Source organism: Caenorhabditis elegans, chromosome IV, assembly GCF_000002985.6.
Source record: "Caenorhabditis elegans chromosome IV".
Lineage (NCBI taxonomy): Eukaryota > Metazoa > Nematoda > Chromadorea > Rhabditida > Rhabditidae > Caenorhabditis > Caenorhabditis elegans.
Genome location: NC_003282.8, coordinates 12,255,617 through 12,268,344, shown reverse-complemented (window position 1 = coordinate 12,268,344; position 12,728 = coordinate 12,255,617). Strand labels below are relative to the sequence as shown.

General features: G+C 33.8%; 3 protein-coding genes and 1 non-coding gene across 4 annotated transcripts; 3 read left to right on the top strand and 1 right to left on the bottom strand.

The window, feature by feature from the left end:
• Positions 1-22: 22 nt before the first annotated feature.
• On the top strand, positions 23-3,686 carry ppm-1.H (PPM-type phosphatase domain-containing protein). The gene is made up of 8 exons (NM_069928.6): positions 23-180; positions 235-399; positions 449-621; positions 993-1,211; positions 1,256-1,427; positions 1,670-1,871; positions 1,923-2,385; positions 2,651-3,686. Exons 1-8 carry the CDS (start codon positions 39-41, stop codon positions 2,735-2,737), a joined length of 1,623 nt encoding a protein of 540 aa, NP_502329.3. The 5' UTR covers positions 23-38; the 3' UTR covers positions 2,738-3,686.
• Positions 3,687-6,228: 2,542 nt separating this feature from the next.
• Positions 6,229-6,249, bottom strand: 21ur-12220. Its single transcript, NR_056795.1, has one exon.
• A 642-nt stretch (positions 6,250-6,891) lies between these two features.
• sre-14 (Serpentine Receptor, class E (Epsilon)) lies at positions 6,892-8,552 on the top strand. Its single transcript, NM_069927.4, has 8 exons — positions 6,892-6,993; positions 7,171-7,394; positions 7,440-7,592; positions 7,685-7,743; positions 7,790-7,909; positions 7,961-8,094; positions 8,142-8,220; positions 8,277-8,552. The coding sequence occupies exons 1-8, from the start codon at positions 6,896-6,898 to the stop codon at positions 8,451-8,453; spliced, it is 1,044 nt and encodes a 347-aa protein (NP_502328.2). The 5' UTR covers positions 6,892-6,895; the 3' UTR covers positions 8,454-8,552.
• A 581-nt stretch (positions 8,553-9,133) lies between these two features.
• On the top strand, positions 9,134-10,820 carry Y39C12A.9 (J domain-containing protein). The gene is made up of 3 exons (NM_069926.6): positions 9,134-9,294; positions 9,610-9,849; positions 10,309-10,820. The coding sequence occupies exons 1-3, from the start codon at positions 9,153-9,155 to the stop codon at positions 10,620-10,622; spliced, it is 696 nt and encodes a 231-aa protein (NP_502327.2). The 5' UTR covers positions 9,134-9,152; the 3' UTR covers positions 10,623-10,820.
• Positions 10,821-12,728: the final 1,908 nt, after the last annotated feature.

Genomic DNA, 12,728 nt, shown 5'->3' with positions numbered 1-12,728 from the left:
TTTAAAAGTATAAATATTTTCATTTAAGAAAGTTAAAGATGGATATTGCTGCACGGGTGATATCCGTTGTCGGTCGAACATCAACTTCTGATCCGTCAACGGCTTCTTCTAGTAATCCACCAAAAGTGGGAAGAGTGATGGATGTCAGTGATGGTGTTTTTATTGGTGGATTCATTCCATGTAAGAATTCTCGTAGTTTTGCAATCTTTTCAATATGAAAGCCTCGAATTCCAGCACTAATCGAAAAACAAAGATATCCATACAGTCGCCCCGAATTTTTGTATTTTTCTGAAGAAGAAATCGCATTATCATCTGATCATTCTGTCCGTCCTGTTCTTTGTCCCAGATTTCCACACCGAATGCCCCTTTATGTTGGTTATGCAGAAGCAATAAATGCGGGTATTATTGAGAAAATCTTCAATTTTGTTGGAAAAAAAATAAAATTTAGGAAAAACTGTCCAAAATGAGGATCAAGCCTCTGCAAAAATGTTAGTTCTGACACAACACCAGGGAAACGAAATGAACGGGTTTTCGTCCGACGAAAAGAAATCTGAAACGAGAAAAAGAAATTCCAATGAAAATGATGATGATCCAATGTTAACGCCTGGAGGAGATGATACCGTGAGCTATCTGAATGTCGTAAATGTGAATTGTAAATAGTTTTTTTTAAATGTTTCCAACTTTAAAAATATTGTAATTTCTCACTATTCTGGAACACGTACTTAAAGGCGCACAGACTTATGCGGATTGATTTCACCACGAAAACAATCAAGCATTTTTTGCAGCTTTTAAAGTTTACAGTAACGAAAAGAAGTTTGCTATAACGAAATCCCGAACAAAAAAATGGCAGTGAAAATTCCAAAAAGTGATGTTTAACACAATTCCCGCGGCAACCTATTCAAATCAATCCGTACGATAAAGTAGAAATTGAATTCCAATTATTAGTTGGCCCCCTCTCTCTTGTTTCATCAGAATATATTTCTCGGTTCCAGGAAAAATCCAGCATGTTTGCTCCACGAGCCGACGGAGCTCTATTCAGTTTATTCGATGGTCATGCTGGCTCGGCAGTTGCTGTTGTCGCCAGTAAGTGCCTTCATGAGCACGTAAAGTCTCGGTTATGTGAAGTACTCGACACTATTCTTCACATGGATCGACATGAGAATTTAAACTTTGGGAAGCACCGATCCGAATCATCGTACAGTATGAGTGAGGTAAACCCCCACAGTGGTTTTCATTTTCTCGTAATCTTTTTTAGATGAGTCGGGAAGACGAAAACCGAATTCGAAGTGAGCATTTGGTGAAAGGAGCTCTAGAGACTGCATTTTTGGATATGGATGAGCAAATTGCACAGGATAAACAAGTATGGAGACTTCCCGGTGGATGTGCAGTTATATCCGTTCTTGTATTTTTAGGAAAACTTTATATAGGTATGTGTTCTTTATTCTAGACGAAAAGTAATTCCAAAGTTTTAGGTGGAGATTTCAAAAATTTTTTTGAACTTTCTGAAGGTTGTCGTAATTTCTTGAAATATTGGAAACTTTATCTAGATATCTAGATATCACAATTTTTCCAAATTCAATTAACGTAGAAAAAATTAATAACACAAGAAAACTATGTTGAAAAACAACAATTTATGAATGTACGAATTCCAAATCTCAGAGTTGTTCAGCAAACGCCGGCGACTGTCGAGCCATTCTCGTAACATCTGATGGTTCTCGGGCACTATCAAAGGATCTAACTCCAGCTTCGGAACGGAAACGTCTACAGGAACTGGCCTACCGTAACCCGGAACTAATAGGAAACTCGTTTTCTAGACTTGAATATTCCAAACGATTAACAATTCATGATTTGAAATCTCGTGTGCTTTACAGGTATTTTCTTGAAAATACCGTGAAGCCAATTGGAATCATTTGGCATTTCAGAGACTGGTTTATGGATGGATGGGCAGTGAAAACAGTGAAAGAATGTGATCTTAGACCATCATTGATCAGTGAAACTTCTCGGAAAAAACGACTTTTGAATACAATTGGAGTTTCACGTGGATTCGGAGATCATCACTTGTTAACTGTTGATGAGAGACTGAGTATCAAACCATTTCTATCAGCAGTTCCCGAAATTTCCGTCACTAATCTGCGAGATATGAATACCCTAACCGATAAAGACGTGGTAATCGTGGCATCAGATGGTCTTTGGGATGTTCTGAGCAATGAGGATGCAGGATTGATTGTCAGAAGTACATTAGGATCAACTGATTCTGCTGATCCTTCTAGATACACCCAGGCGGCGCAGGATCTTGTGGCAGCTGCTCGAGGGCAACAAGCATCTGGAAATCTGAAGAGATGGGTTATGAATACCGGTGGACATGCGAGCTATGATGATATCACAGTGAGTTTTAGGCTTTGATTTGAAGCTAGAATTTCTGTAAACAATTTCCATGTGAAATTCAGAAGGCCCTTTTCAAAATTATGCAAAGAATATTGTGACGATGTATTAAGTTAGTGCACGAACAAATTTGAAATTTTTTTGAAATAAAATTGCTATAAACTGAACCTACCACGCGCCACTTGTACTCGTGTAGGCATAAGGTAGGCATAGGCACCTAAATTTATCTATTCAACTAATTTCAAATAACTTTATGATTAATTTTCAGGTATTTGTGATCCCATTAAAATACTGTGCTGCTCCACCAACTAACATGGAAGATGAGGAAGACGATGAGATGCTGAGTCTTGAGTAATTAGAGCCCTCTCACAAACTTATAATAATAATTTATTTCTCTGGATGTGACACATTTTCTGCTGTCTTTCTTTATTTTTCCCCTTTCTACGTCATTCTTTCACTTATTCTTGGAAATTTTTAATAATCATACTTATTTTCAGTAACTTATTAAAAATTCGCAGTTTCCTCTCGAACAAATGAACTCAGCATTTACTTCTCGATTCATAAGTATAGTCTGCGATTTCTTGAACCGGAAAAATCTTAGTGTGCCCAGCGGCATATCTCTTCTAACAAACTACATATGAAGCTAAGTATTTTAGAAATTTTGGGTAACATTTTTTCGGAAAATTTTCGAATTCAGTTCTGGTTTGCAAAAAATGCCTGCTTTCTTAAGTTCAAGGCCTACGCCTGCCTCGTACCTATCTGCGTGGTAGGCAGGCACAAGGTCCGCACGCCTACGCGTCTGTATACTATGTGATACCAAAATTAGATTTATTGCACATATAATGAATCATATATCGAACTTTTAATTATTGTTTACGAAACCTTTTGCAAATCCCAAAAGGCTTCATTTTTGTTTTCAACTCCCGGCAATGAGAGATCTTTCATCAAAAAATGTGTTCTGACTATTTTGTAGTTCTTGGAATAATATGTGTGTTACTCATAGCAATATTCATTAGAAAAATCGAAAGATAATTTGAAAAAAAATATGAATGTTTGACGTTGGCTTTTACGAGCTTCTCCTTTTGTTCCACTTTGTTGGTTTTTAGTTATCATTAGACTGAAACTTTCTGAAATTAACTTTTTTCGGTTCATTTTAGAAAGAAAATTACCAAATACGAATCCGCCCCTACAGCTTCTTTTGGTATTTGCATAAAATTTTTTCAATATTTTTATTGTTTTTCTCGAATTGTTAACATGTGTTTTTAGTCATTCCAATCTTCCACAAAATTTATGAAAAATGTTTTTTTTCCAATTTTTTTTGCCAAGTTTTTATACAAGTATTTTTAATTTTTCTAACATCAGACTAATAATATGTATTCGCACATAACTACCGAAGGAAATTAGTGTCTAGAACATATATGAATCTTTTCTGTAAGCAACACACGAAACATATAATTTTAGATTCAACAGAGTGTGCTTGATATCAGTCTCAATTTGGTTTCCCATGTGGAAAAAAAACTTTATTTTTTTCGAAAAACCGCAGTAAAATAAAAATTTCAATTCAACTCCCATACTTTTGAGCTTTTGTTGATTTTGATGTATTCTATGGAAATGAGAGAAATTTGTTTTTCAGTATTTCATTTTTTTCTGTTCAATTTTGTTGATTGCAGAGGCTAATAAGATAGAAAACTCAGAAATGTTCTGAGTCAGGAGCCATAATTGTAGTAATAAATACGACTATTTTTTGTCTAAAAAATATTAAACTATATTTTGAAACTATCTCTAGTAAATTAAAGGTTTTAACAGTTTAAGATTAAAAAAAATATGGAAGCCCTAAAAAAAGAAACATGAATTAGCTGATCATTAATCAAATTTCAAACATTGAAAAGAAAAAAACATGTTTTTTGAAATTCATACATATCACATTTTCGTGTAGCTTTACTATCAGAGCCAATTTTTCTTCTCAACTTTCTGTCGCAAATTATCAACTTCCTACGGAAATTGTCTCACTCTGATCAATAATAGGCCATAAAACTATTCCAATGACCGAATTCCGTGAGCGTACTTGGTATTCATATTTTTAGAATATTTTTTAATCCGGCTATAATCGAGTTAAGATATCAACTCAAATCAAATATCACTTCCGGAAACTCCCACAAATTTAAAATGACGCGACATGAATATAAGTTCTTTCTTTTTTTTCACACGATGTCTTTGAACTAATCTCATTGAAATGGGGTGTCTCCTTTTTTCGACTTTCGGGTTTTACCTCTTTTCTGTCTGAATCTTGTGAGCGGAGTAGATACAATTTCAAAAATCCTTTCATTTTTTAACCGCTCGAGTCTGACAAGACGGAAAAGCAATACCACATGGTACTCCCTTAATTAAACTGTTTCCGTCTACCTCGATTGTTTCCAATTGCCACATTTTTTACTGTTTTCTAATGTAAGTTGATTATATTGTTTCACTCGAATTGTAAATGTTGCTAATATTTTGATAAAATCTGAGATAAGATAATACAAGTTTTCATATTTATGCAATTTCTAACACAACTATTAAAAAACAATTCTGTATCATAAATTTACCTACTTTTCTAGAATCTTCTTTTATCGCCTACATATAATAATTTCTGTATAGTGCTAAAAATAATACCACCTGAATTCATTAGAATGAGAAGGTTCACAGAACTGACAAAAGTATCGATGGAACCTGTAAGCAACTCAAGTATTTTGATTATTGGTTAATCGAAAGAGATTCAACCTCAAAACAATATCCGTCCTCTCTCAATGACGCTAATCATGAATCCCCATTCGAGTCACTTGTTTCCAAAAATTTGTGATTTGTTAGTCATTTCCCATGTGCTTTCTTCTCTGTGTCTTGGCTAAAGAAACTGCGACAAGTTTCGTTTAAGAAAGTTGTGAAGTCATCTAAGCAGTCTGAGAGTCTGAAAAGCCACCCATTATTGGTCAAGAATAAAGATTTCCATCGGGTCCGGTCACTTTCTGTCCAGGCAGGCGGGGAGGCATTTTGGTACCTTCATGGAGATAATACTGCTCTACGAGATCCGCAAAAAAACTGCCCGAATTTTCTAGAATGTAGATGTTCCGTAAGTACTAGAAATTATTGTTCGCCCTCCTCGCGGCAGACAAAATTCTTGTGTGCAATTTTTCGTCACATTAGCTTCACAGTTCTGAACTACTTCTTTTAATGTTTTTTATGTTTTCGTTCAAATTTTTTAACCTTTTCTGGGCGAGATACGGACGGGCGTGAGTGGTGCCCTCCTTGCCATGTTTACTGACTACTTGTACTGAGGACGTCACTTAATGAGAAATTCAATCAGAATTCTTCTGTTCTGCACTAAAAACCTTTTCCGTGCGATTTTACTAATCAATGTCTAGAGAGTTTTCCTGATAGTCAAAAAACAACTTTTGTTTTGACGAGTGCAGATTGGGTACACAACTTTGAAAGAAAAATTTATTTTCGGGTAGATGAGCTTCGCGATGGTTGACTGCTTCAACTGATCAAATCATTTTATTTTTGATTTTATTTAGGCTACAATATTTTACAAAATTAGAATTTTATACTGCTCGAACCACATTTTTGTTATTCTCGTTATTCTCAAATTGTTGTGAATTCTGGTTGCCCACAGAGTCTGCTTCTTCCATTTTTTTTTTCTGCAAATTTGAATTTGTTTTTGGACATAATAAAAAATTGCAATTATTTGGTATTGGAGGAATAATGTCTGCCTTTGAAACGTGTTTCATCTGCCTCGTATCAATATGTAATTTCCCAACTAAGACGTCACAATTAATTATTATAATGAAACAGTGTATTTTTTCAAAACAATTTTGAGTTTTTAGAAAACCAATATATTTTTTTAAAATTCTCTCTTATAAATAATAATATTGAAACAGTTACATTTTATTAAAAACATATCTTTAAAATTTTTTTACAACCTGTAGTGTCAAAAAATTAATTTATTGTCAAAATACGAGAAAAGTGTTTCACTGAAATTCTGCAATTAAATATTTGTTGGTAAAATTTAAAACAATCGAGATATATGCCGTTAAAAAACAGCAATGAGGGTCTTCTAATAGTTGAAGTACGATACATACAAAAGTAGGAAACGCATAAGTTTAAACTGTTCAACGTACGCCAAACATCAATAGTGAGTGCGGTAGGCAGGCAAGTAGGCAGGCAGGTAAAAAAGCTTATAGACAGGACACTCATAAGACGACCTGCCTGTCAAAAACTCTACCTGCCTGCATACTCTGCACAAACAAACTTCAAAGGTGGGGGAATGATTTATGTGAGAATATTTTTTCCACGAAACGTGATCTTTTAATTTCCTTCAACCCGATTCTCCTTTTCTTGCTCTATCAAAATAAATGTCTCATTAGAGTTCCGCACGCCCTCCCCTCGAGTAGACGGAAGTGCTTTCTGTCCATCAATTTCGTGGTTTTTTTCATCAAATGAAAAAGTTATATCTTCTAATTTGTTTCCTGTTTCAGAGATGATTCTTTCATTCAACTACACCGCGGCACAAGAAGATAATACTCTCGAATATTTCAATTTGGGATTCGTCATCATTATTTTTATCAATATTGTCTCGTGAGTTTTATGATTAATAAAATTTCCAAAAATTTGAGTCCGGCACGTTCTACGAGAAGGAGTTTAATCTCTCAGAGCATGCGACCTATAACTATATAGTTTGAAAATTTTAAACTCTGATTGAAATGTATAGAATAAAAAAATCATTTATAAATCTCAATAAAAATCAATTTTCAGAATCCTCTACTACCTAGTAAATGTTTCAATTGACATTCGAATTGGAAAATTTGACACGAATGTTATAAAAATCCACCAATTTATCTACATCACTTGCCCCATTGGATCAATTGTTATGATTGCTCAAAAAGTGATGATCATTGCAAAAATACCGGGAGGATATGATTATGACTATCCAACATTTCAATTTCTACACCATCTAAGAACTTCCACTGTATTTCCAGGTAATTATCATAAATCTGGAATCAATTCTCACGTACCAGTTTCAGGATTAATATGCTTGACTGCTTTCGTGATAGAACGGTTTTTGGCCACATTGTACTTGAAGGATTATGAGCGTAAAAATAGATGGTGGATTGGGATTATAATTGGAATCGGGTTGTACACAGCAGGAGGTCTTTTGGCATATTCACTGGCAATTGGTGAGCAGATAATATTTGGAAAAAAAACAGCTTTGTGTTAAAATTAACTTTCAAAGAAAATAAAATTCAAAACCAAAAAATTCAAATTTCAGTTGCAACAAGTTTCTACCACACAGTTTTTCTACTTGTTTTGAGTGCGACTAGTTGCTTGGTATGTTCGGAAATAATCCCTAACATAGTTATTTAAATTTTTCCAGGGTAACATGTTGAACTACAAAATAAATCAGAAATACTATCGAGCCTGCCAACAAAGTTACAACGGGAAATACTGTTTGGCTGAAAGGTATCAGATTTCTGATAATATTCATTTTTACTTTGTAAGTTTTGTAAGAAAACAAACCACAATTCATAAAATCCAATTTCTCCAGTTTTTCATTCGGTTTGCTTCAAGTATCTTCTTCTTCACAATTCTCTGTCCGGTTCTGATGTTAGTGGCCAGTTTTGAAATAGATTGGTTCTACCGGAATCTCTGCATCACTTTGTTCGAGTTGAGCTTCAGCGTGTAAGTTTTAGTACTATTTTCAAATGACCTTAAAAGATAAATTTCAGATACACAATACTTACACCTTATATTATATACAAGTTCAATATTCGGTGGCATCAAGAGTTCAAGAGAGTTTTGTCGAAGGTATGTATATAGGAAAACTACAGTCCCAGAATCCGAGGCCAAATTAAACTCACCAGATAACCGCCCGTTTCAAAACAAAACGAATCGACGTGACAGAAATCGGACCCGAAGCGAGTAATCTCAATTTGCGAAACACTTTCGGAGTTGAGATGAATATTGATATCAAAAGACAGTCGGATACTTATTTCGAACAATTGAATTCATCCTGGAGTATGCAGAAACCTTGCTTATAATTATTTATATCTTGAGTTTGTGATATAACATTTAATTCTTCAATCATATCCTGTTATCTTTCGGGTACATTAATTACAATAAAAAGTTTTTAATCAAATGTTGTCAGTATTCAGAGTCTCTCGAAGAAAAACTCTGAATTTAAAATCCCCTTGGTGGCCGTGACCGCATTTACCTCAATTCGGCGGGTGTCGTGGTACGGCCCTTTGCGTGTTAAATATCGCACCGAGAGACTGCAGAGAAAAATGCGGCCAACTATGCAATACATCTTTTCTGTCGTCTATTCGACTTTTCCGATGCTCATAATCTCATTTTACGATATCACCCGAATTTGTTACTTTTGAAACTTTCAAAAAGAAAATTGGAGTACAAAGCTAGTAGAACTTACATGTAACAATAACTACGAAGCTTAATCGGAATATTGTTTGGATAGTTTAGTATAAAAATTGATTTGTATCGATTTTTTAACATAACAGGACCTTGAAACAAACGTGCCCCTTTTCACCGGAACCTTCACAAAATTCTTTGACAATTTTTAAGAATTTCAAGAAAAACATACGAAATCAAAGAAATAGAAATTATATTATATCCCAGTTAATAAAAAAACAACTTCCTTTTTCTTTTTACAAATTACCAAATCGTTAAGTATTTCAATTAATTTGTTTTTTAAGTAAACTGAATTTTTCAGGTCGACAATTGAAATGTCTTCATTTGAAAATCAGAATCATTACCAAGTTCTGAAAGTTCGCAAGAATGCAACTCACTTTGAAATTTATAATGCATATATGAATTCAATGGCAAAAGTAGACCCGAATGATCCATACGTGTTTAAAAAGGATTTAGGTACGTGACAAAAATTGCACTTGAAATTTACTGAGAACTTAATGAAGACTAGGAGGTTGACGAATATTTTGATGAAGAATTTTTTTTCTGATTGAATTGATAAATTGTGCTACAAAACCGCAAAATCTGAAACGGGTATTCAAAAAATGTTCAAAATTATTTTATTTTTATTTTATGATAGTGACAAGGGATTTAATTTTCGCATGGAACACAGGGAAAACTGACTACATTGTTGAAAATTATAAATTGTGACTTTTTTGAAAATTATCCCACCTGTCACGACTGTCCACGTTTAATCAAAAACAATAATTTCAGCCTTCGGTCTGGCATATTCTACGCTTTCCGATCCAGGCCTACGCGAAGAATATGATAGACAGCTTGATGGAATATCAAGGAACTCACGCATTTCTCATTCAAATAGGAGTTTGGATAATATGAGACAAACATATTATCATCCAAATACTGGAAGTCCTTACGATTATACCGGGTGTGACCTTGATAAACTCCAACTAGCACTAGATCATCAATTGAGACAACGTTATGGCGAACCTTCAAGTACGTTCATATTTTGATAACCGTGAGAAAATACCGTTTATTATCTATTAGTATTGCGTATCCGTTACGATTGCCCAAAGACACCTTTGAAAATCAGTATTGCAGTCTCCATAATTGTTGCACATCTACTTTTTTGTTCCAAAATCTTTACATTATTTTTAAAATTTCAATAATATTCTATTTTTCATTCGTTTTACGAGGATTCCTTACTAATTCACAACAAAAAAACGTCGATGATTTCGTGTTACCCGAATTTTCGATAAACTTCTAGACAAAAATCGACATTTAGTTAGTTTTAAACTCGTTAGCATTATTCGAAGAAAACAATCGATACAAGACTTTTCAAAAAAACATTTTGTACTTCTTTTTATATTCTCATTGATATAAATGAGCACATCAAATTAAGTTATGAAACCCACAAGTGATAGATCTCTTTTAAATATACATTTATATATTAAGATGCACCTCAACGAATAACCGACACTCCATCGGAGGGCGACGATGATGATAATGGCCGATTGCTCAAACGTGCTGCTATGTTTCTGATTCGGTGGACTGTAACTGTATTCTTTTTTAAAAGAATGGGAAGGACGGCAGTTTCAATTCTGAAGTTTTTCTGGAGGTTTTTCGAAGACACTGTGGTTCCTCCAGCAAAGGAAGCTATCTCAAACATTTTTGATTCATCTTTCACTCGGACGAATCAATTTTTGAGCAGCCCAAGTATATTTTTGAGAAATGCCAGAATCTTTGATTACGACTTAGTAACTTTGTAACAGTTGTAAATGGCTCAAAATATTTTTTTCTTCAACTTTTTTTGTCACCTCATTTTTCGAGTTTTCATGAATAATTTTTGTTAAATATATATTATATAAATATCTATAAAACTCATTATTCGCTTCATCTCTGTAATTGTAACATTACGTTTTGCGTTTTAGTGAATTTTTGGCAAAATAAAATTTTTTAATTAATGAGTAAATTGAATATTTTCAATACTCTGAATGAACAACTTTGGATCAGTTCGAATGATCTCATAGAAAAATTTTACATCATTGGAAATTTTCCAAAAACATTTTGGAGCAGTTCGACTGAAAACCTAGAAAAATTGAACATTTTCAAAACTTTGTCGGAGCAACTTTGGACGAGTAAGAGTGATGCATCGAACACCATTGGAACGTGGAATAAACAATTTTGGGCAAATACTGTTTTACTACTTGATCTTTTACTACGCATCTCTTTTACTACAGGATCTCTTTTACTACGGAATCTCTTTTACTACGAATTCCACATCTAGATCTTTTACTACAATTGGATCTTTTACTACGGAATCTCTTTTACTACGAATTCCACATCTAGATCTTTTACTACAATTGGATCTTTTACTACGGAATCTCTTTTACTACGAATTCCACATCTAGATCTTTTACTACAATTGGATCTTTTACTACGGAATCTCTTTTACTACGAATTCCACATCTAGATCTTTTACTACAATTGGATCTTTTACTACGGAATCTCTTTTACTACGGTTTACCAACATAGCTCTTTTACTACAGTACGAAAATTTTCAATTTAAGAATTAAATTTTCAACAACATTATGCCGGCAAACACTCATTGACTACCTTCTCATTGACTACCTTTGCTCATTGACTACCTCTATCTAATAAAATTTTCCAAAATTTTTTTTGAAAACTTTTCAAAATTTGATCAGAAAAATGCAATGTTTGTAGTTTTTCTAGTTTGGATGTTCTGCACACGATTGCAGACGAAAACCTGAGGTTTAGTAGAACACCTAAGCTCAAAAAACGCACTCACTTCGGATGCTGATATCTCCGTGGAAAAATTTTTTATGACAAAGTGATCAACTACAAAGTTGTTTATCTTAATCTAAAGTACAACTTTGTAGTTGATTGTTTTTTATCAAAAAATTTGTTGGTCGAGATAAAGTTGTGTAAAGTTCGGCACCTTCATGCTTGTATTTTCTTCTTCTTTTTCTGTTCATATCTCAACCAACAAATTTTTTGATAAAAAACGATTAACTACAAAATTGTACTTTATATTAAGATAAACAACTTTGTAGTTGATCACTTTGTCATAAAAAATTATTACACGGAGATATCAGCATCCGAAGTGAGTGCGTTTTTTGAATTTTGAGGTTCTACTATACCTCAGGTTTTAGTCAGAATTCGTGTTCAGAACATCTAAACTAGATAAACTACAAACATTGCATTTTTCTATAACATCTGATCAAATTTTAAAAAGTTTTCAAAAAAATTTTGAAACTTTTTGTAAGGGGACGAGAATTTCGTGATCCAAAAAACACATTGAAAGCTTATATCAGGACACTTGACGATGGAAAAGAAAACTGAACCTATCCAGATTCGAACCAGCAATGACTGTATCTGAAGACCGTGCGCTTAACCACTACACCAAAAGGGCGAAAGGTGCGCGCGTTCTCAAGGAATATATGAAATCAGTCGAGCTGTATGACAACTAGAGCTTCTCTCGATTGGAAGATATCTAGTACTTGAAAATGTGTTCATAAAGATTGGAACTACTACAGAATAAGTCATTGAGCTATTTTCTGTTCCTAATGTTCAGTTTCTACAAGAAATCTATTCCACATTGACTTTTATTGTGAATTTGAACCTTCCGTTGGCCTAAAATACTTCTGGAGAGCTACTTTTTTCGAGAGTATTCTTAAGTCTTCTACAAATTCAACTTGTTGGAATATCGGGAACTTCTCCGATTCCTCGAAAATACTGTTGTTTAAAAAAAAATTTTGGCCTAAATTTTTTTTCCTCAAAAACACCTTCATTCTGGTATTTTCTAGGAGCATATGTCATCTGTCCTGTTTAATAATTTTTTTCTGCTTCAAAAG